We start from the raw sequence: 26,845 nt of genomic DNA, 5'->3' as shown, positions 1-26,845 counted from the left end.
CAGAATGGGAGAAAATATTTGCAAATCATATATCTAATAAGAGATTTGTATACAGAATGTATAAGGAACACTCACAACTCAATAATAAGATAACCCAATTTTAAACTGTGCAAAAGATTTTAATAGACATTTCTCCAAAGCAGATATACAAGTGACTGAAAAGCACACAAAAAGATGCCCAGCCTTATTGGCCATCAGGGAAATGTAAATGAAAACCACAGTAAGATACCATTTCACATCCACTGGGATAGCTGAATTAACAATTTAATAAGTAGTAATAATAAAGACAATAAGTGTTGGCAAAGATGTGGAGAAATTGGAATCCTTGTACATTGCTGGTAGGGATGTATAACGGTACAGCCACTTTGGATAGCAGTTTGGATCCTTCCTAAAAAGTTAAACAGAGTTACCATATGACCTAGCAGTTCCACTCCCAGGTACGTATCCAAGAGAAATGAAACCATATGGCCACACAGAAACTCACATAAATGTTCATAGCAGTATTATTTGTAGTCACTGCAAAATGGAAACAACCTGAATGTTCACCAGCCGATGAATGGATAAATGAAATGTGGAATGTCCATACCGTGGATGTTATTCAGCAGTAAAATAGACTGAAGTGCTGACACGTGCAACAACATGGATGAACCTCCAAAACATTATGCTCAGCGAAAGAAGCCAGACACTAAAGCTTATATATTGTATGAATCCATTTATGTGCAATGTTCAAGATTGACAAGTCCATAGAGACGGAAAGTAGAAAGCCTAGGGCTGGGCAATTGGTGAGAGACTTGAAGGGTGTTGTGGAGTAACTCCTAATTAGTACAGGGTTTCTTTTTGGGGTGATGAAAATGTTCTAAAATTTCTTCTTTTGTTTTTTCACTGTCTTTTCCTTACAAGGTGGAAAATGTTCTAAAATTGATTGTGGTAATGGTTGCACAACTCAGTGACTGTACTTAAAGCCACTGAGCATTACACTTTAAATGGGTGAATTGTATGGAATATGAAATATAAGAAATACGTTATGGCCAGGTGCAGTGGCTCATGCCTGCAATCCCAGCACTTTGGGAGGCCGAGGTGAGAGGATCATTTGAGCTCAGGAGTTCGAGACCAGCCTGGGCAACATAGCGAGACCCTGTCTCTATTTTATTCTATATTTTAAAATTTAAAAATTAGAAAGAAAAAAGAAAGAACATTTTATAAGAGAATATTTTATGAGGGACTTATAAAAGAGACATTAAGAATATGAAGTAATATATTTCATATTCCTTATCTCAAGGCTGTAGGGAAAAAACAATTTAAATAAAAGCAGTAAATGAGTGGAGCATGGAGAGTATCATGAGCCAAAGGTTATAATAAATTCATAATCACATTTTTTGTATCTGAAGTCTAATAAAATTTTTAAATGTAGGGGAAGAAAGAAGGAAAGAAAAAATAGTAACGGTTCACAGGATGAAGTCCGAGTTCTTCATTCTGTCATTTGAAGCTGTATTTTATCTGGCCTGATGCTACTGTGTTTCTTGCCATATGCCCCTACAAACCCTTTATTGTACCCAGGGCAGTGTCTTGCTTGTCACTTGAACTTAGCAAGTTAATTCTAAGTGTTCTGCCCTTGCCGTGCTCCCTCCTGACTGCCATTCAGAGCACCCTTTCCACCTTCCTTCATTGCCTCTCCAGATCCTGGCCATTCAACCAAGTTCTGCTTCCTTTGAACCTTTCCCTAGAACTATCTTTTATGCCTTTGGTTTGTTAGAAGAACGAACACATTGCTATACCCATTGGAAGGGTTCCATAAATACATGTTACATAGAGTAAAGGAAATGGAGGAACTTATTTAGAGACTTATAAAAGAGACATTAAGAATAAGAAGCTTTAGTAAATAATGAAAGACATTGTGAATTAGAACAGCTCCAGAGCCCAAATAAGATGAACAAGCCTATTAAATAGAAATGGTTTTCTAGGTTCAAGTTCAGATCAAACTTAAGCTCTAAAGCTTTTCTTGGCTTGGTGCAGCGGCTGTTGCTTGTAATCCTGGCACTTAGGAAGGCCTAGGAGGGAGGATCACTTGAGCCCAGGAATTTGAGACCAACCTGGACAACATAGCAAGACCCCCATCACTACAAATTTTTTTTTAAAATAGCTAGGCATGGTGGTGTTTGCCCATAGTCCCAGCTATTTAGGAGGCTGAGGCAGGAAGATGGCTTGAGCCCAGGAGTTACAGGCTTCAGTGAGCTCTGATTGTGCCACTGCACTCCCGCCAGGGAAACAGAGCAAGACTCCATCTCAAAAAAAACAAACAAAAAAGTTTTTCTTTACCTTTTTCTTTGGCATTTCTGACTTAAGCCAGTGAGAATTCTTCCTCATTCTTTTTTACTCATTGCTTGAATTGTTGTTATGAGAATTTTTTTCCTCCAACTTGGATGATCTTTCAGTTTTTTTCCAGTCGTTTATACATGTAGATAACTAAAAACAGCAAAACTCTTAGTGATTCTGTTCCATGTCTATCTGTTCCCCACCTCCATTTCCTACCACACACCCCAGCATTCACCTAGTACATTGCTAAACTATCAACAAAACCTAAAATAGATTAGTTTGTTTTAACTGTATTTTTTCCTTCCATTCCTCTTAAAATGTGTAGCAAAATGTCCCCAAAGGTAAGCAACTAAGAGAGTGAAGAGGAGGTATTCTCCCATCCCAGTTATTCAGTCCCAGAAGTATTGATTGGAAAGCACTGAATTTTCAAAATGACTTTCAGATTTAGTACATGGTAATAATTTGAGGCTTTCCCACATGGATAATTTAAATGTTCAGAAAATAAGTTATGTTATAGCTGAATGGGCAGCAAATTAGCCAGAATTTTAACTTACAAGATGCTTAGCAGTAGTGAAGATTAATGTGAAATACTAGTAAACAGCCACTGCTAGGGAAGAGAAGACAGCCATATGCTTTCAATGAAATTATCAATTTATAATAATATGTATATTGAAAAGGGAAAGTGGATCAGATCCTGTTAGGTTTGGTACCTTAAAGAAAGAATTAGGATACCGCAGGCTCAGTAACTAAAGGAATCTGCCCATAATTAGGGGGTAAAAGGTGTCTTGTAGGCAGGGAATAGCAAGATTTTGCTTGAATGTACACCTTAGAGTTGGGAGTAACAATACTTGGAATGACTATAGGAGCCCTCTCGACAGGTTTCTGAGACTAGAGGATTTTGTTTGGTGCATAATAGGAGATGAGAGCAAGCCAGTAGTATTTGGTTGTTGTTGAATCTTACAGAAATCTTGTGTTTGGTCATTGGGTCTAGCTGTTGAAGCCAGCTGTTTGGATGTAACATAGTGGAAGCAGGTGCTTCTGCAGATGTGGCCCTCTCTAGTTGTCTGGCCCTAATATATCATTCATTCTCATATACTTATTTCTTTCATAAAATCCTTGTAACTATTAGGAGTCTAAGCCTGCAGACATTGCTGAAACTGGTTCTCTTTGATATTGTTTTCTTTGTAACAATTTCCTGTTTTGTAGATAAAATAACAAGCTCACGCTATGAGGTTTGTGCCTTCACCTCCCTGGCAAAGTAAGATGCCAGAAAGGTTACTAAACATTAGTGGTTCAAAATGAGAAATCTGTACATGTTATCTGCTTATAGGAAAACTTAAACTCAACTGGTTTAAATTCATTGCTTAGCCTGTTGCATGCTCCGTTGAAAACACAAACAAAAAACTCCATGATTCTTCTAGAATTTGTTATCCAGTCATTCCAGTGCCAGAATCCATCAGGCAGAATAGAAATATTTGCATTTCTCCTCTGCACTGTGGAGAAGAGGAAGGCTGATCATGGAAAAGGACCTGGTGAAGGTTTTTGCAAACCTAAGGATCTTTTTTCTATCTTTTATTTTTGCAAACTTAAGGAACTTCTTTCTGGATAATTCCCAGAGACATCAACTTTGCTGAATCTCAGTTGCTGGGATTTTTAGCAACCTGTCCCCACTCTGCTAAGAAAAAATCTTAGCAGTGACTAGTGTGTGCAAGACTTTAATTTGTAAGTGAAAGTTACAGTGTTTCAAAAGTTGTAGGTTAGTTGTAGAGCGTTAAATGCAGTTTCGTTCATAGTCAACATTAAGTGCCCACTGTGTTAAACACTGTTAGATACTGTGAAAGAGAGAAGAATAAGGAGTCCTTAAGGAACTAGAGAGAGAGGGTGGATCTTTACAAGAGAGTGTGTTTTTCAGAAGCTAAAAGAATACATTATATATGTATTCAAATAATAAAGGGAAAGTACAAACAGAGTAGATAGGGGACATTTCTTGTAGGGGATCCAGGAGGACTTCACAGAAGAAGTATTATTTATTTCCATTAATGAATGAGAGTATTCATCTTCTCATAGAAGAAGCTATAATGATTCTATTTGTGGTCCTGACTGCCACACCCCTTATGATCATTAAGTTAATTTTAGAACCTTGGGAGGGACAGCTAGGAGGCAGAGGCTCTCGTTGCTGGCCAGCTGCCATTGTCAATCTGAGAAGTCTCCAGTAGTCAGGAGGTGATGAGAGGATTGGCCCAGTGATTTTATTGCAGTTTAATTTCGTGACCCTTTCTTGAGTCTCTGCTATATATTAGAACCACTGTGTAGTGACTAGGATAAATAAAATGATATCTCCTCCATTTACTAATTAGCGGAGGGTATAAACACACAATACAATTAAGTATAATATAAGGCAGAGGCCGGGCGCAGTGGCTCACACTTGTAATCCCAGCACTTTGGGTGGCCGAGTGGGTGGATCACCTGAGGTTGGGAGTTCGAGACCAGCCTGACCAACATGGAGAAACCCTGTTTATACTAAAAATACAAAAATTAGCCGGGCGTGGTGGCACATACCTGTATTCCCAGCTACTTGGGAGGCTGACACAGGAGAATCGCTTGAACCTGGGAGGTGGAGGTTGCGGTGAGCCAAGATCACGCCATTGTACTCCAGCCTGGGCAACAAGAGTGAAACTCCATCTCAAAAAAAAAAAGAAAAAAAAAAAATATATATATATATGTATATATGGCAGAGCACTAATGGGATGTAGAGGCATAAACAAAAGGCTGTGGAAGCACAGAGGAGGAGGCCATTGACATGGTGGTTTCTGGTTTAAATCAGTTAAACCTTCATACAGGAGGTCATATTTGACCGGGCCTTGAAAATGAGTGACACATTAAAGATGGAAAAGAAAGGAAAAGGCATGGCACAGAGAGGAAATAGCATATGGAAGGCACGTACACACAGGATGTGAATAGTCTAGTGACTAGCATGGCCAGGGATAAATAGGAAAGATGGGATGGAGCTGGGTTGTGAAGAACCTTAAATGATGGTGCTGAAATGAAGACTGTTCTGTAAGCAGAAGGGAGCCAGCCCGTGTTTTTGAGCGAGGAGGTAACAGGATCTGGTTTGTGTAACTTTGTGCTATGAAAGGATGGCTTAGGGGAAAATGAAATAGACAGGAAGTAAGCAGTAGCATCAGTCTAACCTAGGGATGATAAGAGTATGAACTGCAGTGGTAGAAGAGGAAATAGAAAAGAGGAGGTGGATTCAAGACACACGGAGTTGAAGCAGTAAGAGTTTTATTACCAGCTTGAAATGGGAAACAAGAGGGAGAAAGGACTTGAAGATGACTCCAGTGTTTCTAGTAGCACAGGTGGTGATGTCACTAATGAGGGTAGAAGCACTGAAAGCGCAGGGATGACTTTGGAAAATGGTGGGTTTGAGGTATTTCTTCCCAAGCAAGTATTGGGGATTCATGCCAGGAACTTAAGAGTGGTACCAGGGCCAGACATATAAATTTGGGGAATTATCCCCAAACAAATGCTGGTAGAAGTGGTGAGATTAAAAGAGTTAGCCCTGAGAAAACATAGAGCAAGGAGAGGCAGTTAAAATCAGCAGAGCCTACTGAAAAACACCTTCTGTAGAAGGTAGAAAGAAGGAAAGCAAATAGCAAAAGGAGAGTTGTCAACAGGAGTAAAACCAGAAAAGAGGGACGAGTTTCAGAGAGTAGATGGGTGCTTAACATTTTCAGATGCTGGGATTGCAGGGAGCATGGTGTCCCTGGGGCGTGAGGGATTTCTAGCCTGTCACATGGGTATACATACATACATAAAAGCATTTCTACACCAAAGCCTCAATCCTTTGGCCGGCCATCCTTGCTCATTGTCTTACTGTAGCTCCCAAAGACTCATCTCTGCTGCCTCCCATCTGCTGCCTCTTATAGCAGTAGAAGAGAGAGAGAAGAAGGGAGGGAAATTGAAGCACCAGGAAAGTTAAAATGTAAGCGTTCTTGCTTCAGTTTGTAAATAAGTTGCATATTCTTCCTTTTGAATAAACTACTTAATTATAATGTCACTTTTTGTAATTTTTAAATGGTCATAGATGTGTTTGTCATAAGAAGTAAAAATAACATAAAAATTCTGGGTCCAGCTGAGTAGGCTTACATGTGTTTCCTGATTCTAATGTGATCTTAACATCACCCAGTTTCATTTGCATTCTTTTATTTATGTATTTATGTATTTATGTATTTATGTATTTATTTATTTATTTTGAGACAGTCTCACTCTGTCGCCAGGCTGGAGTGCAGTGGCACCATCTCGGCTCACTGCAACCTCCACCTCCTGAGTTCAAGCAATTCCCCTGCCTCAGCCTCCCGAGTAGCTGGGACTACAGGTGCACACCACTACGCCCGGCTAATTTTTTGTATTTTAGTAGAGACGGGGTTTCACCATGTTGGTCAGGATGATCTCCTGACCTCATGATCTGCCCACCTCGGCCTCCCAAAGTGTTGGGATTACAGGCGTGAGCCACCGCGCCCGGCCCCATTTGCTTTCTTAAAGGAACAAGTACCACTCGCTTTATTCTGCCTCAGTTTACAAAGGGAGCAGTACTATTTCTGCTGACATAAACTGATCGTGTTTGTCTTTGTATTTCAGCTCATCTGTATCTTTGTTTTACTATTATTGTTTTAAGTGTCTAGCTATGTGGTTTCTAAATGTTCTCTTTTTGCATTTAATATTCAGACTTAATGATTGGGAATCTTTAGTAACTAGAGACTAGTGTTTGCTCAGTTACAATAAAAAGGTTAACAATAATATGAATTATGTCCATTTGCCTTTCTAGATTTTGGTTTCAGTAACCTCTTCACTCCTGGGCAGCTGCTGAAGACCTGGTGTGGCAGCCCTCCCTATGCTGCACCTGAACTCTTTGAAGGAAAAGAATATGATGGGCCCAAAGTGGACATCTGGGTAAGTAATTGCCTTCTCTTACACCCCATAGCATTAGCTACCCTTGGTTGATGACAGCTCTTCGCATGCTGAAAGATACATAATCATGCACATGAATTGAGATCCTGGTCACCTGTTCTTTCAAGTCCCAATTCCTGTGCAAAGTCTTTTTTTTTTTTGGAAACAGTCTCACTCTGTCACCTAGGCTGGAGAACAGCAGCACGATCTTGGCTCACTGCAACCTCCACCTCCCAGGTTCAAGTGAGTCTCCTGCCTCAGCCTCCCAAGTAGCTGGGATCACAGGCACACGCCACCACACTTGGCTAATTTTTGTATTTTTAGTAGAGACAGGGTTTCACCATGTTGGCCAGGCTAGTCTCAAACTCCTGACCTCAGGTGATCCTCCCGCCTTGGCCTCCCAAAGTGCTGGGATTATACGGATGAGCCACTGCACCCTGCCTACTTGTGCAAAGTCTTTTCTCCAATGCTTACCTTGTGGACTGAGCCACAGATTTCAAATTTCCCCTTTGCATCCCCAAGGGCCAGCTTGGATGGGGGCCCTTGCCAAGAACAGAGATTCTTTCTACTGTGACCATTTACCTTATCCCTGGAGAATGAGTACTGAGAAAAATTTGGATGTTACCCTAAATTAATGCCTAGAAGCAAAGAAGATAGTTAACTGTTCTAAGATAGAAGAAGAAGTTTGTTCTGTAATCGTATGCATGACTCACCATCATCTGCATACACACACTACAGTGGTCGTGTTTGTTTCCCCTGATGCGATTAATTGTACATCCTGTCTGTTTGGGATGCAGAGCCTTGGAGTTGTCCTCTATGTGCTTGTGTGCGGTGCCCTGCCGTTTGATGGAAGCACACTGCAGAACCTGCGGGCCCGCGTGCTGAGTGGAAAGTTCCGCATCCCATTTTTTATGTCCACAGGTAAGGAAGTCGCTAGCACCCAGCTATGAATGAGTTCATGAAAGTTAGACCCACTGAGGAGTTATCCCAGAAATTTAGCGATGGAGTATAAATGCCCCACTTACAATCTTTTTTAACTCCAGCTTGCTGACCTGATGCCTCCAGGAGGCAAGGTTCTGTAGAAACAGAGCATACAGGTTTTGGCATCAGATAGCCCTGCCTGGGTTTGGATCTGGGCCCTAAGTCTGTCTCAGCTTTAGTTTCCTCATCTATACATTGGCTGAGAGTTTTGTGAGGGCTGCTATTACTGTAAGGATTAAATGAGATAATGTATGTGAAGACTCAGTAGGCCCATGGCATAGCAGTAATACAATAAATGTTTTTGTTTCACTTCTGTCTTTCTACCCTTTTCCAGGATATTTCCACTTATTGGGTTCTCATTGCAATGTGGTTTTAAATGCCAAGGATAAAGTATTAGTCTTGCCACTGCTTCATTTCCTATTTCTGTGCTCTTTGTCCTTCAGAATCAAATTTTTAAAAATTTATTTAATAAGTGGGCAGTAAGGTAGGCAGGTCTTGGAAAAATTTAACACTGAAAATAGATACAAGATATGCAGAATTAACAGCATTTTATCACCATTTATTTGCACATAAGAAGGGAACATTTTAGAGACAATGCAAAAAGCCATTAGTTTTGCTTAATCATCTGTTTTCATCTTAAGGAAGAACATATGTCTACTGGGTTGACAACAAGTAGAAGCCCATGGTAATTGCATTTTAGAACAAAGAGGTGAACCTTGGAGTAGATTTAACTTGTCTCCTTTCAACTGATAACTTCATAGTATAGAAGATGATGCTAAATGTTGTGAGAAAAGTAAAATAGAGGAGGAGTTAGGATAGTGGTTGGTGGAGGAAGTGACCTTTCAGCAAAGCCTGAAAGAAGGTGAGGGTGCATGCTGTACAGTCCGGGGAAGAGCAACCCCCGGCTGTTGAGGGATCAGCGCAGAGGCCGAGGGCAGGGAGCATGGCTGCATGGGAAGGAACGGGAAGGAGGCCTGCGTGCCTGGAAGGAAGGAGCGATGAGAGATGAGGAAGAGAGATGAGGTCAGAGAGGTAAGAGGGAACTTAATTTTAGGGCCTAGTTAGTGTAAAGACTTTAGATTTTCCTCTGGCTGAAGTGTACAGGATTGGAGGGTTTTGACAGGAGTGATGTAATCTGACTTTTGTTTTTTCCAAATTTTATGATGAAAAATTTCAAACATACAAAAACGCTGAAAAATTTTGCAGTGACTTTTGCTTAAAAAAGATCACTTTGGCTGCTGTGTTGCCAGTAGGCTGAAAGGTACAAAGGCTGAAGGAGGGACACCATTTAGGAGGAGACTTTTACTGTAGTCTAGATGAGAGATATTGGTGGCTGGTTCCCAGTCTGGGGTATCAAGGTGGAGATGATAAGAAGTGATCAGATTCAAGAGATGCTACATACCATGTGGGGCAGCCACTGTTCAAAGCACTTCGCAAGCATTAACTCACTTAATTATTTTAACAACCTATGAGATACATAAGATTATTGTCTCTGTTTTACTGGTGATAAAACTGAAGCCAGGAGAGATTAGGCAATTTTCCCAAGATAACACAGCTTCCAAGTGACTGAAGTAGAATTTGAACCCAGGTAGTTTGGCTCCAGTAACATTTAGTGTTAGATTCGATATGAAAGAAAGACTCCAGAGTTTCTGTCCTGAGCAACTGGAAGGATGGATTTACTGCTAACTGAGATGGGAATGACTGGAGAATAATACTTACATTTTGGAGAGATGTTTTAGACATGTCATGTTTGAGGTGCACATTAGACGTCAGAGTTGAGATATTGAATAGGCAGTTGCATTTAGGAGAGAGATCTGGGTTGGGGATGTATGTCTGGAATCCCCAGTGTATAGATAATAGTTAAAGCCATGAGATGAGCTCACTTTTTAGAGAGTGGTTACAGAGAAGAGAAGAGGTCCACAGATTAAACTCTGGAACATATTTAAACTCTGGAACCGATATTTAGAGAACAGGCAGGTGAAGAGGGATCATGAGAGTTGCTGGTGAGGTAAGCCAGAGGGCCTGCTGTCCTAGGAGACAAGTGAAGAAACGTTCCCAGGAGGAGGGAGGAGGGAGTGAGGAGCTGTGGGGGTCAGTGCTGCTGCCAAGTCAGGTAAGAGGACTGAGAACTGAATGTTGCATTTAGAAATGTAGAGATCATGAATGATTTTGTTTCTTTTTTATCCCCCCACACCCTCGCCTTCCTAGATCATTAATGATTCTGAAGTACACTTTTGGCAGAGGAACAGGAGCGAAAGCTTAATCACGTGGTTGCAACAAAAAAGGAATAGAAGGAAAATAGACAAAGGAAGTAGACACACTCTTTCCAGTTTACTATAAAAGGAAGCAGAGAAGTGATCCAGTATTGTTCTGCCCAGGGTCACCAGTGATCTCATTATTGATCAACTGCATATCCTTAGTCTTTTTCTTAATCACTGCCCAGCAGTGATTAACACTTCACCTCTCCCCTTCCTCCCTCTCTCCCTTCCTCCCTTCCTCCCTCCCTCCCTCCCTCCCTCCCTCCCTCCCTTCCTTCCTTTTTTGAGACTGGGTCTTGCTCTGTTGCTCAGGTTGGAGTGCAGTAGTGTGATCATGGCTCACTGCAGCTTGACCTCCCAGGCTCAAGTGATCCTCCCTTAGCCTCCCAAGTAGCTACAGGCACATACCACACACCACTACGCCTAATTTTTTTTTTTTTTTTGGTGGTAGAGATGGGGTTTTGCCATGTTGTCCAGGCTGGTCTCAAACTCCTGAGGTCAGGTGATCTGCCTGCCTTAATCTCCCAAAGTGCTGGGACTACTGGTGTGAGCTACTGCACCCTGCCTCTTTAGTTATATTTTAGAGCACCTTTACATTCACAGCAATATTGAGTGGAAGGTACACAGTTTCCATGTACCCTCTGTGCTGTCCTGCCTACCTCCCCTGCCGGCCCCTGTTATTATCAGATGTGCCCCACCAGAGTGGTACATTTGTTAACAATCAATGAACATGCATGGACACATTATCACCCAAAGTCCATAGCTTACATTAGGGTTTTCTCTCAGTGTTATACATTCTGTGGGTTTTGACAAATGCATAGTGACATGTTTTCACCACTGTAATATCATATAAAATTGTTTCACTTCCCCCCAAATCCTCTGTGCTCTGCCTGTTTATCCATTTCTCCCTAACCCCCTGCAACCACTGATCCTTTCACTGTCTCCACAAGTTTTTCCTTTTCCAGAATGTCATATGGTTGGAAACATACAGCATGTAGCCTTTTCAGATTGGTGTTTTTCAAATAGTAATATGCAATAAGGTTCCTCCATGTCTCTTCATGACTTGAGAGCCGGTTTCTTTTTAGCACTGAGTTGCCTGGGTGTACCACCCTTTATCCTTTCACCTACTGATGACATCTTGGTTGCTTCCAAATTTTGACAGTTATGAATAAAGCTACTGTAACATCCTTGTGCAGGTTTTTGTGTGGACAGAAATTTTTAACTCATTTGGGTAAATACTAAGGAGCATAGTTCCTGGATCATATGGTAAGAACATGGATAGTTTTATAGGAAACTGCCAAACTGTCTTCCAAAGTGGCTATGCTATTTTGCGTTCCTGCCAGCAGTGAGAGAGCTTCTGCTGTACCACATCCTTGTCAGCATTTGGTGGTGTCAGCATTTTGGATTTTGGCCACTCTAATAGGTATATAGTGGTGTTTCATTGTTATTTTCATTTATAATTCTCTAATGATGTATGAGGATGAGCATCTTTTCTTATGCTTATTTGCCATCTCTATGTCTTTGTTGAGGTGTCTCTTCAGGTCTTTTGGTCATTTTAAAATTCAGGTTGTTTATTTTCTTATTGTTGAGTCACTCATTACATTTTAAAACACTTTTTCTCATTGCTTCTGAGACGCCGTATTCTTCAGTTTTCCTCCTGTCCACTGGGAACATCTTCTCAGTCTTCTCTGCCAGACGTATTTTTCTCTGCTCATCCTTTAGATCTTTTCATCTTTACAGGATCTTTCTGGAGCCATCTTATTTACTGCCATAGCTTCATTGATCACTGTGGTGATCAGTCCTCAATTAACTTTTTGGCCTGGACCTCTCCTCTTGGATCTAGGGCTACATATCCAAGTATTTGCTAACCATTGTCTTCACTTTCATGTCTTGAAGTCAAATCAATGGAGACATCTTCAGAAATGAACTTAACTTCTCCCTCCCTAGATTTGCTCTATTCTGTATTTGCTGCCTTAGTGAATAGCATCACCATCTGACCAAGGCCAACACAAGCCTCGATGCTTTCTCTCTCACCACTGCCACAGCTGATCAGTTACCAAATCCTGTCGATTCAACCCTCCATTCCTGTAGCCACTTCTAAGACCATACTATCATCTTCCCTTGCCTCAATTAAACAGTAGCCGATTATATGGATTCCTGGCTCCAGTCTTATCCCCCTCTACCCCCTTGTCAACTTTGCTACATGAGTAATCTTTCCAGAACACAAACATAAAAATAAATAAAACATACCACACACACACATACACATACACTCTCTCTCTCTCTTACTTAAACATACAAATCTGATTATATCGTTTTCTAGCCTGAAACTTTTCAGTGGTTTACCATTGCCTCTAAGGTAAAGTTTACTCCATAAGGTGGCAAAGCATTGACTTACAAACATTTTTGGCTATGATAAAAACAAAAAAGTACATTTTATACTGTGACCCAGAACACACATATATAGATACAAATGAACAAAAGATTTGTTTGCTTGATGATAGAGATGGGGTCTTGCTATTTTGTCCAGGCTGAACTTGAACTCCTGGACTCAGGTGACCCTCCTGCCTCAGTCTCCCAAGTAGCTGGTACTAGAGGCATATACAACCCTGGCTGACAACAAAAGACTTTTTTTTTTTTTTGAAACAGAGTCTCGCTCTGTCATCCAGGCTGAAGTACAGTGATGTGATCATAGCTTGCTGCAACCTCCAGTTCCTGGGCACAGGCAGTCCTCCCACCTCAGCCTCCCAAGTAGCTGGGACTAGAGGCAAGCAATATCATGCCCGTCTAATTTTTTTTTTTTTTTTTTTTTTTTTTTTGAGACAGAGTCTCACTCTGTCGCCCAGGCTGAAGTGCAGTGGCCGATCTTGGCTCACTGCAAGCTCTGCCTCTTGGGTTCACGCCATTCTCCTGCCTCAGCCTCCCGAGTAGCTGGGACTAGGCGCCCGCCACCACACCCGGCTAATTTTTTTGTATTTTCAGTAGAGACGGGGTTTCACCGTGTTAGCCAGGATGATCTCGATCTCCTGACCTTGTGATCCGCCTGCCTTGGCCTCCCAAAGTGCTGGGATTACAGGCATGAGCCACCGTGCCCGGCCAAAAATTTTTCATAGAGATGGAGTCTCACTCTGTTGACCAAGCTAATCTTGAATTCCTAGCCTTAAGCGATCCTCCCTCCTTGACCTCCATGAGCCACTGCGCTCAGCCAACAATTTTTTTTAAAAAGCAAAACTTACCTTACTATGTACAGTGCATTCCAATATATTTTATTCTATTCCATGTTTAAAAAAATGCTGATTTTGACTTACTAAATTGATCTCCTGTCTGCTGTTTCAGAAACGATGACATAGAAATACCTTTCTAACCTGACTCCTGCCTAGTTCTTCAGCCCCAGCTCCCACTCTCCCACCAGTCACCCTAATTTTCTTCTCGTTCCGTGAACAAGTTCCTTTTTCTGGAGCATGTCCCACTGCCGAAAATATATCTTCCTTATCCCACCCCACTCCACCCACTCCTATATTGTAGAATTTAGAATAAAAAAATTAGATGGGATAGAAATAAGAATCTAGATAATTTCTATTCACTCTTCATGTCTCTAAACTTTTTCTTATCATGGTGCTTACCAAGCTTTATATTGCAATTACTTCTTTCATTGTATGTCTTCCACACCAGACTGAACTTAGTGAAAGTACAGACGAAACATGTCTTTTTCACAACTGTCGATAACCTACCATAGGATCTGGTATGTAGTAGGACTTAGTAAATATTAAATCTGAATCAGAACCACCCTACCCCCAGTGGCATTCATTTACATTTAGAATAAAATTCAAGGAGTCATTATTATTATGGCCTACAAGGCACAGCTGTCATTGCCCCTTCTTTGGTCTCATTTCCTATAACTGTTCATCTCCGGTTCTGAGCTCCAGTCACAGGGCCTTCCTTGCTGTTTCTCAGACTTGCCAAACACATACATTCCCCTCAGAGAGGAGTCACAGGTCCCCTCGGAGAGGTCTATTCTGGCTACCCTTACCATTCTCTTTCTGAAGTTCTGCTTTTTCTTCATAGCACTTAGCACTACCTCACATTACTTTATTGTCTCCTCACCTCCCATCACCACTTGACCATAATAAGCATTTGGTTTTTGTTTACTGCTGTGTTCCCAGGGCTTTGGACGGCGCCTGAGTTCTAGTAGGCACTCCTAAATATTTGTTGAATGAATTAATGCATAGGGTTGTTAGAATGCTGACTCCAAAACCTCCTCTAGAGAGTACAGTCTCATCCACATCATAATATCAGTAGTAATATCAAGAAATTACATTTGTTTAGGGCTTTTGAGTTTATGAAATAATTTCTTTTTTTAATGGTTTTATTTTTTGAGATAGTATCTCACTCTGTCACCCAGGCTGGAGTGCAGTGGCGTGATCTTGGCTCACTGCAGCCTCCGCCTCCCGGGCCCAAGCCATCTTCCCACCTCAGCCTCCTGAGTAGCTTGGACTACAGGTGCACGACACCACACCCAGCTAATATTTGTAGTTTTTTGTAGAGATAGGATCTTATTATGTTGCCCAGGCTGGTCTTGAACTCCTGGACTCAAGAAGACCGCCCACCTCGGCCTCCCAAAATTCTGGGATTACAAGTGTGGAGCCACTGCACCCAGCCAGTGTCTTTTTAAAAAATATTTCAATTTTTTAATTTTTATATTTTTAGTGACAGGGTCTTACTCTGTCACCCAAGCTAGAGCCTAGTGGTGTGACCATAGCTCACTGCAACCTCAAACTCCTGGGTTCAAACAGTCCTCCTACCTCAGGCTCCAAAGTAGCTAGGACTACAGGCCTGTGCCACCATGCCAAGCTGAGTTTGTAAAAGATTTTTTGTAGAGATGAGTCTTACTACATTGCCCAGTCTGGTCTTGAACTCTTGGCCTCAAGCAGTCCTCCCACCTTGGCCTCCCAAAGTGTTGGGATTATGGGCAGAAGCCAGCATATGCAGCCTAAATTATTTTCTTTTACTTAATCTAATTTGAGCTATATAACTATATCTTAGAATAGGTAATAGCACATATTTTATCATCTTGCTGATGAAGTTTTGGAAGCTGAAGTTAGAGAAATGAGTTAACTTGCCAAAACCACACAGGTAATAAGTAACTAAGTCAGTATTCAAATTCAGTGTTTGTTTTACTACACCATACTGTTGCAAAAAGAGCAAGATAAACAAACCACTTCCTTTACTTTTCCAATGTCCACAGTGTTTCCTGTGAGCAACTTGGATGTCTTCTATCCTCCACCCCCACCACCTCACACCATGGCAAGAGGTTCTTACTGAACCCTTCCCAGAGCCGGCTTCAGATCGGGGGTCCTAGAAAACAGCTAAGCATGCTGTCAGCCACACTGTCTATTAGTGCTTAGAAATAAACTAACAGTCTAACTGCCTAGAACTATTATTTGTAATATGATGTAAGTTAACCTCAAAGCTTCAAGACTCAGAGAAAGCCAACAGGATTATCCTAAACATAGTCACTCTTTAATCCCAGTTAAATAATTCCCTAAGTAGGAATAAAAGTTTTTGTACGATTAGTACAGAGAATGAGAAACAACCAGTGCAGGAAATGAGTAGATACTTTCTATATTACCAGTATGATCTCTCTGGCCCTTGGTAACATACATGTGCTTGTCTTTGCCGAATGTAATAGGCCCAAATCCCAAGGCCATCAGAGAATACTTCAAAAGGATAAGGCATAGCAGAAAATGAATTCATCGGTGGTTTAGGCTTTTCTTAGCTTAGACAACCTTCAAGTACCAGAAAATGTCAGGTGAAGGAAGTTTAGAGTCAGTCCCTTAGTCCTTTTTCTGCTTACTCCTCCTGTTTCTGGGCACAGTCGTATCTCGGTAGATCTGGAGCATAGTCTTCTGATGGAGGCAAGTACTGGCTGCTTTTCAGCCCGTCAGCCCAGCTGCTGTTGCTGTATTACAGGAGATAGTGTGGTTGAGGGAAGTCCTTAAGCACGAGATCCTTCCTTTTCTCAGCTGTTGTCATAAGCTTGAGCTGAGTTTATCTGTTTTTGTTCCTGAAGGATCTAGAAACTCCAGCAGAGTTGGTATAGTGTTCTAAATGACCACTTGGAAGACCAGAGGGCAAAGACTCTACCATTTAGCTTCTTCTAGCCAAGTTGAATTCCAGAGCAGCTACATACAGCTGTGTGGGTGGGAGGCCATGCTCTGCAAATGGATATGGTTAGCTCAAGAATTCTAAGCTGCCCTCTATTGTCAGTAATGTGTGGAATGAAGTATCCTCACAATTAGTGGATATTTCTATGCCTGGTCTTGTTTGTTTGATACAAGTTTCCTTTCATAGGCATCCTGAGATGTACTAAAGACATATATTTTCAAGTTGGAATGACAGTGGTATACATTTAAAAGAGGATTTATTTGAGGCTGGGATGATTTTATGCCACCTAGTTTTTATAATTATGTATGTGTCTTCCTCCTGTCCCCACTAGAATGTAAGCCTCTTGATTATCAGAGCTGTGTTTTACACATTAATACCTTCCATAAAACCTGACAGCCCCTGGTAGGGCATAGGCATTCAGTAAGTGTTTTTGAATGAAAAACTGAATCATCACTACTTAACTATGGAATCTTGTATCAGACTCTTGGTTTTTGTTTTGTTTTGTTTGAGACAGATTTTGTTGCCCAGGCTGGAGTGCAGTGGTGCCACCTCAGCTTACTGCAACTTCTGCCTCCTGGGTTCAGGTGATTCTCTTGCCTCAGCCTCCTGGGTAGCTGGGACTACAGGTGCATGCCACCACACCTGGCTAATTTTTGTATTTTTAGTGGAGATGGGGTCTTGTCATGTTAGCCAGGCTGGTCTTGAACTCCTGGCCTCAAGTGATCTACCCGCCTCGGCTTCCCAGAGTGCTGGGATTACAGACGTGAGCCACCGTGCCCTGCCCAGACTCTTGTATTATATTATTAACATGATCTAAATTATTTATTCATCAAACCACTTGGTTTTATATACTTTTTTTTTTTTTTTAATGTAGAGACAAGAATTTCATCATATTGCCCAGGCTGGTCTTGAACTCCTAGGTTCAAGCAATCCACCTGGCCCTGCCTACCAAAATGCTGGGATCATAGGCGTGAGCCATCACGCCCAGCCATGGTTTTATGGAGTTTTGTTATATGAGTTATTGTGAACGTGACCAAGTCAGATAACTTTTAGGTGTAAAAGGTGTTTTGATCTACTATAGAGTTTGCTTTCTAGGCCTCAAGTAAAATAAGTTTGATCCAGGCCAGTGCTTTTGGATGAAACTTCTCAGAGCATCCCAAAGAACAGTTTGATAAAACCCTGAGTCTAAATTAGAGAAGGATTAAAAGTTGAAACTTGCTGTTTTCTTGAGCTGTGGTGGAAGGTGAAACCTGGTCTGGCTTCATGTGTTGGCAAATGTTTCCTCTGACCTCCCCTTCCACCGGTGGATGCAAATAACTTAAATTTTTTGAGGACCAGAGTCATTCAATATATATATTTTTTAACAATATACTTGAAGCCGAGTTTACCCTATTCCCCTGTTGTACCATCTGCTAGCAGACATACTAAGATCGTTTATTTAACTGAAGGAAAATTAATTTACAGTGAAAAAACTGCAGCGTTAGTGAGGGCATAGAGATCTCTTGTGGACAATATTTTTGAGTCTTTATTGATTAGACTTCATTGTGACTTAATTAATTGTAATACTGCATGAGCATTTTATCACTGGGAATGCAAGACCCAGGCTTACATAATGCTTCTGATGGAGAACGTACCCTGCAGCTACTGCCAAAAAGCTTCTACTTAGAGGCAAACAACTCTGCCCTGATTGGCTTACTCATCAAGAACCACACAGCATCTTGCTTGGCTAAAAGCACTTTGTTTAGAACCAATGGGGCAAGGGATTAAATTGGCTCACCCACCAGTTTCCATATACTGAGGGGCTCAGAGTCCTCAAAGCAGTTTTCTCATACCGTTTGAGACATACTACACTGCCAGAGAGAAAAATCTATGTAGTGCTTTCATGTCAGTGAATGTAGAAATCACAACTGATGTCAGAAAAGAGGTCAGAACTACTTCAGAGTGAAACAGGCCAGCCGTGTTCATTCCCATGACCTAACATAACTAAAAACCAGTAGATAAATATTGGTACTGCCCTATTTATTATTAGCCTTTTCAAACCAGCTGTCTCCTGGCTTATGGCAACCCTAAATAGAAAAATAAAAGAAGGACATTCCAAGTGGAAGGACTTCAGAGATATGGATACGAGTCAACATTTATTGACCACTTTCTATATACCAGGCACTGTTGCATTATCTTATTTAATGTTCAAAACAACTGTCTGAGGTAAGCTGTTTTATGAGGTAAACTGTATGAGAGGTTATTTGATAAATAAGAAAACTGAGGAATGATAAGGTTAAGTAACATGCCCAAGGCACACATCTAGTAAGTGGCAAAGCTGAGATTTGAACCCACGCAGTCTGGCTTCAGAGACCATCTAACCATGTGTGTTTGTATTTTCATTCACAATAAATACATAGTAAGTGACTCCAAGAATTAAGAGAGTTGTAGAATGGATATATTTGTCTACATCTGGATTACTTATTGAAAAAAGAGTGGCAGGAACTCTGTATTGGAACCAGAGGCAGAATTTTCTTGTACTATAGTGATTGATATTAGGAATCAAAAGATACTAGAATGTAAACCACAAAACAGACAGCCTCCTGTAAAGCAGTATAGCAACCCAGGGTCTTTTCAAGATTGGGCTAGAGCTAAATGTTGGCATCCCTACCCTTTAGGCCAGGATTTCCTGATTTCTGAATTTTAATTCTGGCAGCATCATGCCCACCTAGAAAAACTGATTGAAAGTAAGGAAGTTCAAGAAATAGGTGTTATTTTTCTAATAAATGGATATATATGGGTCAAAACTTTTTCTTTGTGGTCTGTCTCGGGTTGATAAACTTGTTAAAACTGAAGAGAAAAGCCTCTCAGTGCATGTTTACTGATTCCTAAAGAGACTTTTCTTATGGGCTTCATCTCTATTTGTGAAATTGTTCCAAGCCATCTCCCTGTGGCCTCTATGTTCAGTCACTGAAAGTGTCTCCCAGAATTTAGAGATAAAAAGAACTTTATTTCTATTCCAGGAGATTCTGATTACAATAATTTGCAGAAACCACTAGGGTTAGAATTTATAGTTAAATGGATAATTCTCTACCTTCTTTTCTGATATCTTACTGTTGGAATATCGTTTCTTGAAATTTTACTGAAGTGTGGGACTTCCATTTTTCTTCCCCAGAGCAACTGAAAATAAATGTTTCAAAACATGACAGTTTTTTCCTAGTGTCATTGTGTCAAGAGAAACTAATCTCAATGCTTATTTTTTATGAGTCAGATCTTACTACAGTCAATACTGTCATAGATTAAGTTCCAAGGTTGTGTATTTTCTTTGTGTAAAACTGTGGCATTGACTACATCCTTGTCGGGGATGGTGGCATGCATCTATAATCCCAACAACTCAGGAGGCTGAGATTGGAAGATTGTTTGAGGCCAGGAGATCAAGGTGGCCAGCCAGGGCAACATAGCAAGACCCTGTCTCTAAAAAATAAAAAAAAAAAATAGTCAGATGTCACTTTGGGAGGCTGAGACAGGCAGATCACAAGGTCAGGAGATCAAGACCATCCTGGCTAACACAGTGAAACCCCATCTCTACTAAAAATACAAAAAATTAGCTGGGCGTGGTGGTGGGCATCTGTAGTCCCAGCAACTGAGGAGGCTGAGGCTGATTTGAACCCAGGAGGTGGAGGTTGCAGGGAGCCGAGATCACGCCACTGCACTCCAGCCTGGGTGACAGAGCAAGACTCCATCTCAAAAAAAGAAAAAAAAAAGGCCAGATGTGGTGGTGTGTGCCTGTAGTCTCAGCTACTGGAGAAGCTGAGGCAGGAGGATCACTTGAGCCCAGGAGTTCGAGGCTACAGTGATCTATGATTGCACCACTGTACCCAGCCTGGCCAACAGAATGAGACTGCATCTCAAAGTAAATTAAAAATAAATAACCAGTCCTTTAACTTGGTATTTAGATATGTTTATTTCTATTATAGCAGTAAGGTGTCCAAATTTAATGTACAGAATAAAAGCATTCCAATCCTTGTAACACCATTGATCTAGAAGTATCCAAAGTGACAAAATTTCAGTGCAACAACAAAATCCTTGTATTTTGTATTATTATAGTTAACATTTATACAATCTCTACATGTATCTATAGGTTAGCACATTTAGTGTATGTTATTTATACATACAAATGTCATAATTTTTTTTTTTTTGAGACAGAGTCTTGCAATGTCACCCAGGCTGGAATGCAGTGGCACGATCTCAGCTCACTGCAACCTCTGCCTCCCGGGTTCAAGTGATTCTCCTGCCTCACCCTCCCAAGTAGCTGGGATTACAGGCACATGCCACCATGCCTGGCTAATTTTTGTATTTTTAGTAGAGACTGGGTTTCACCATGTTGGCCAGGCTGGTCGTGACTTCCTTGTCTCAAGTGATCTGCCTGCCTCGGGCTCCCAGAGTGCTGAGATTATAGGTGTGAGCCACCGTGCAAGGCCCAAATGTCTTATTTTGAGGACCATTTGTCTCTTCGTTTAGATTTTTAAATAGTGACTGTGTTAAATAAATAGGTTTGACCTCAGCTGGCAGTTGACATTGACAGTGTTTCTTGAGCATATTAATAAAACATCATTTTTAGGGCTTAGTCCACAAGCAGAATGAGGATTCCTAACTCTGGCTGGCTTCTTATCAAAAGAAGGTATCTTGGCAAAAAACACCCCTGGTTTCTTATTGATTTACTTTTTAATTATTTCTGCAGGGATTATAGCACTACAGGATAGTCACACTGTTCTGTCCATGTTATAACAAGTTCAGGACATAATAACAGACTTTATTTTCTTTTCATGAGGAAAAACAGCATGTTTTGTGTGCAGTTTTTCTTTTAGGAAAAGGCAGGCAGCATTAAAGAGACGCTGTGAGACAAACATTTGTTAAATCCAGAACATCTAAAATACGGGGATAGACTTTTATCAGAGCCATGTGGCTCCATCCTGAGGTAGCTACTGCAGGCCATCCATTGGTCTTGTCTGTTTGCTATAATAGCATCACTTCTCCCCAGGGCTGGTAACGGAGCTGGATAACAGCATGAGGCAGCGTATTGCATAGCATCCTTGTTCTGAGAACTTTAAGACTTTCATGTCATTGAACTTTTAAAAGGTTTTTGTCAAGTAATTCATTTTCCACAGAAACGTGTTTCAGAGATTTAATCGCCAATTTATTTTTGTTTCCTTTTTAGATTTTGAAATTTAGAAAAAATAGAACCCTCTTTGAAGTCAGAATTGTGCCAGAAGTAATTCATTACTGAGAAGTAAACATTTTTAAGAAGTTTGTTTAAATTATTGAAAATATAGAACTCTTGGGTTGAGTGCTTTGGAATTACCTTTGAACACACCTACCATTGACAGGACCAAGTACATAAGAAACTAGATCATCCCCTTCTTCTGAGCACCTGTAAGAAGCATGCACTTTCTTGCTTGCAAAAAAGCCTTCCTGTGCCTTCTAGTACACAGATGTCTTCTGTTTCCAGCAGCTCAAAGCAGCTTTATGTGGTCAGAAAGAATCCATGACTCAGTTTCTTCTATGCCTTTGCTCACCACAGAGCTGGAAAGGATTGTTTTGCCATGTTCTGTTTTTTGGTGTCACTTGCAGGGTTTCAGGGACAATTGGTTTTCTCTCCTTCATAGGACCAGCCTGAAAAGTCTGATGATCTGGTTTCCTAAATTTTTACCTGTCTCCTCTTATCTTTGATCCTTGACTGGGGGCCTGCTGTTTCAAGCCTTCCATCATAGTCTTCATCACCTTGACAACCAGACTATAGAAATAAGTGCTCTACCACAGTGTATTTAATCCTCACCAGCAAAATTATGATTAGGACAACCCTCCCCGCTCAGTGCTCTCATGTCCCTGCCTTGTCAATCCATCCAACTTGCCATCTCCCCTTAAAGCTGTTTTCCAGCTAGTTCTTGGTCTTTGGACCATCAATTTGCCTGGCCCATTTTGTACTGACCTAGCTTGTGGGTGATTCTGTCATGATGGAACCTGTGGAGATGACATGGCATTTGATCTGTCAGAGGAGAGAATTGTTTTGGTTTGTTTTCATAACCCAGAATACCAATAATGTGTTTATTTTAGGTACCATATAGGTTAAGAGCTTCTGGGAGTAAGACTGACCAGAATTTGTATCCTCTTTGGCCCCTTATTATCTGATCAAATTTCTCAACTTCTCTGATTTTAAATTCCTTTTTCTATAAAATAGAGATAATAGTATTGGGTTGGCTTGTGAAGTAGACGCTTGCATTAACTTAAAGGGTTTAGCACTTTGCCTATCATGCAAATGGTCAATAAATGTTAGTAAGTATTAAATAATATTGTTGAATGAATTGCTCTATTAGTCTTTCATTCTCTTCTTCCCTATTTTTTTACTCTTTTCTATGTATCTTTCTCTCATTTTTGCTGTCTCAGTATGCCAAAGGAACATTAATATTTTCTTTTTTTTTTTTTTTTTGAGACGGAGTCTCGCTCTGTCGCCCAGGATGGAGTGCAGTGGCGTGATCTCGGCTCACTGCAAGCTCCTCCCAGGTTCACGCCATTCTCCTCCCTCAGCCTCCGGAGTAGCTGGGACTATAGGCGCCCGCCACCGCGCCCGGCTAATTTTTTGTATTTTTAGTAGATATGGGATTTCACCGTGTTAGCCAGGATGGTCTCGATCTCCTGACCTTGTGATCCGCCCGCCTCAGCCTCCCAAAGTGCTGGGATTGCAGGCGTGAGCCACCGCGCCCCGCCGACATTAATATTTTCAATCAGATCCGTAGGGCTTATGGAGAAGACTTATCTCCCAAGAATTGTTTTGGTTTGTTGTAATCACTTCGAGAAATTTGTTTACTATCAAGGACGGAAAAAAAAAAAAATGTTGCTTTCACAGATATGGACTCACACTGGCAATGTCAACTTAATTCCCATTTTAGGACCCTGCCCGTACAGCAGCATTCTCTCCACAAAGTCATCCAAATGCCTGGCAGCGCAGCAGGGCAGGGCCTGTGCTGAACATCCTTAGTTAACGTTCTGTTGGCAGATCAGGTTTCATGGGCCCACAGTGACTCTCACTGCGGAGACTGCTTGGCGTCTTGCATGGAGCAGATGAAAGCAGCTCTGAAGGGAAGCTGCTTCTCTGGCACACACAAGCAGAGGAGCGTATTCTTGCATTGCCCAAAGTGGTTCAGTTTCATTTAGCCTCAGAGTCCCTGCCTTTTGGGAGGGAGCAAATAATGGGGCCCTTTTATTTATTTATTTTATTATTATTATTATTATTATTATTATTATTATTATTTTTAGAGACGGAGTCTCACTCTGTCGCCCAGGCTGGAGTGCAGTGATGCGATCTCGGCTCACTGCAATCTCTGCCTCCCGGGTTCACGCCATTCTCCTGCCTCAGCCACCCGAGTAGCTGGGACTACAGGTGCCCGCCACCACGCCTGGCTAAGTTTTGTATTTTTAGTAGAGACGGGGTTTCACTGTGTTAGCCAGGATGGTCTCGATATCCTGACCTCGTGATCCGCCCACCTCGGCCTTCCAAAGTGCTGGGATTACAGGTGTGAGCCACCGCGCCCGGCCTTATTTTTTATTTTTGAGACAGAATCTTGTTCTGTCACCCAAGCTGGAGTGCAGTGGTGCAATCTTAGTTTACTGCAACCTCTGCCTCCCGGGTTCAAGCAATTCTCGTGCCTCAGCCTCCCGAGTAGCTGGGATTACAGGCATGCACCACCACACCCAGCTAATTTTTGTATTTTTAGTAGAGACAGGGTTTTGCCATATTGGCCAGGCTGGTCTTGAACTCCTGGCCTCAAGCAGTCTGCCCACCTCAGCTTCCCAAAGTGCTGGGATTACAGACGTGAGCCACCATGCCTGGCCAATAGTGCCCTTTTAGACAATAAAATAGAGTACTTCTTGGCATCTGGAAAAGTTGATGTTTTGTTTGACTTGAGGGCTCCATCTTTCCACACTTGTAAATTGAATGTCCTGTGGGTGATTGTGTTCTTAGGTTTGAGAGCATCTGTTCCCCTCATTTTCACCCAGTTTCCATATTTTATGTAGAATGCTGTCTTCAAATCTCATCTGAATTTAATTTCATGAACTACATGACACTTAGGAAATATGAGTTGATGATGATACTCTAGCTTTCTGCATTTTGTCATATTTTCCATCTGTGCCACATATGAAAAATGTTAGATTTCTGTTCCTTGGCACGTTCAATATTATGTAGGATAGTCAAGATTAAAAAGCTCTTGCCCTTGACACTGTAAGAATTGTTTTGGTTCTTAATCTGGGACCTATAGACATCTGGGGTGTGGGGGATCTTGCAAGCTTCTTAGGACATCCTTGAGTAGTCTAAAGTTACATGCAAGGTTTTGTGTATAAATTCTTGTGCAGATTTTTTTTTTTTTTTTTTTTTTTTTTGGAGAATTTTCAAGGCATCTGAGGCCAAATAATGGTTAAGGATGACCAAATAGAGGTTTCAAGATCCTGAAATTGAACTAGATATATCTTCTAATTAGGAATTATTATGGTAGTGTTTTGGTTTGGTTTTTTGTGTGTGTTTTGTTGTTGTTATTGTTGTTCGCTTTTAAGGAAATGGCCTTGGAAAAAAGTCTGTTTTAAAGCAAGCCTTTAACTGAACACCATTCAGTTTTGGTCATCTTACGCACTAAATGGTGTGTGGAGACCAAAGGAAAACAGGAGAGTGCCATCTAGAGGCCTTAACAACAATTTGGTACTAGCCTTCTCCCTACATAGGGGTCTTTAGCAACTTCCTAAATTAAGAACACTTTTGTCCTCTTCAGCAACTGCAAACTATAAACGTGTGTGTCAGTGACATTTATAATCTATACAGGTGCTGCTACATAAACGTGTGTGTCAGTGACATTTATAATCTATACAGGTGCTGCTACAGTTGTGGCTCTAGCCTTACTACTCTGGAAACATTATTAATAAAGTGTAATGTTGTAGATGGCATTTACTTTATTCTGTAGGAATGTAGAAGTCTTTCAGATGTACACTGCATTTAAATATACTTTTAATTGTAAAGCAACAACAAATTGATGCCTGATGTAAGAAATCATTTTGATATAGGAACTTTGTTGTATTAGCTTTTAAAGTTAGAGTAAGTTAAAAATTAAGAGTAATTTATCTTAGTTACTTGTAGTGTTCTTTTGAAAACAGTAATATAGAATGGTGTTTGCCAAATGGTATAGAAATTGAAGAGTTGAATTCACCCTAGAAAAGTAGATCAGTTTATATCCATGTGGAGATGTATAATAGGGTAGTCAAGAGCGCAGCTTAGAAGTCCCAGCTTTGCCATTTCTTTGCCATGTTGAATATGTTAACTTTCAAAATCTTGTTTCTTCTTCATTTATAAGTGGAGCTAATTGTAGTCTCTAAGTTAAGGTTGTTGTGAAGGTTAAATATAATAAAGTTGGTAAGCACAGTGCTCGGTATATCAAAAGTAACTTTTTGTAATAATGTCTTACTGTTGTTATTTTCACTTACTAGTTTTGTTTTCAGGATGGTTGTGATTAAATAGAAGCAGAAAATTTAAAAACCTATAGAAAATTTTATTTTAAAAAATTTTCACAATTATAATCTCATTTGATTAAATACTCAACAAATATTTATTTATATATTCAGTAGATGTTTATGCAGCTCCTAAGTGGCTAGATATCATAACCATTTTAGGTACTGGAGAGTTGATACTGGGTACAGCAGAAAGAAAGACATGGGCCTTGCGTTGCAGTGGAGGAATCAGACAATAAGTAAATACATAAAAAAGATGGTTTCCCAAAGAAATCATTTGTGTGAAGAAAATTAATGTGGTGTAATAAAGAGTGACTGGAGGTCCATCTTAGAGTAGGTGGTTAAAGAAGAACTTTCTGAGGAAGTGACGTTTAAGCTCTTACCTGAATGACAAGGAGCCAGCCATATGAAGATCTGAGGAGTGGCCATTTCAGCTAAAGGGAAAAAAAAAAACACACACACACACACACACAAAAACATGTAAAGGCCATTGGATGGCAGTGTGTTAAACATGTGCAAAAACTAGAAATGTGCATAGTGGCAGGAAACCAGGTCAGAGGGGGAAGCAGGCGACCAGATGCAGTGGCTCACGCCTGTAATCCCAGCACTTTGGGAGGCTGAGGCAAGTGGATCACTTGAGGTCAGGAGTT

The 26,845-nt window shown here is 40.9% G+C and overlaps 1 protein-coding gene across 6 annotated transcripts in view; it reads left to right on the top strand.

Moving 5' to 3' along the window:
- Window positions 1-26,845, top strand: part of SIK3 (SIK family kinase 3) — a 266,463-nt gene that overhangs the window by 203,679 nt on the left and 35,939 nt on the right. For all 6 annotated transcript variants that reach the window (XM_073021303.1, XM_008020984.3, XM_008020983.3 and 3 more), the window contains 2 exons: window positions 7,142-7,266; window positions 8,061-8,184. In XM_073021303.1, the coding sequence (XP_072877404.1) occupies window positions 7,142-7,266; window positions 8,061-8,184 (249 nt within the window). The remainder of the gene's footprint in view (window positions 1-7,141; window positions 7,267-8,060; window positions 8,185-26,845) is intronic.

This window comes from Chlorocebus sabaeus, chromosome 1 (genome assembly GCF_047675955.1).
Source record: "Chlorocebus sabaeus isolate Y175 chromosome 1, mChlSab1.0.hap1, whole genome shotgun sequence".
Lineage (NCBI taxonomy): Eukaryota > Metazoa > Chordata > Mammalia > Primates > Cercopithecidae > Chlorocebus > Chlorocebus sabaeus.
Note: the sequence above shows the minus strand (reverse complement) of the source record. Positions and strands in the feature narration are given on the sequence as shown.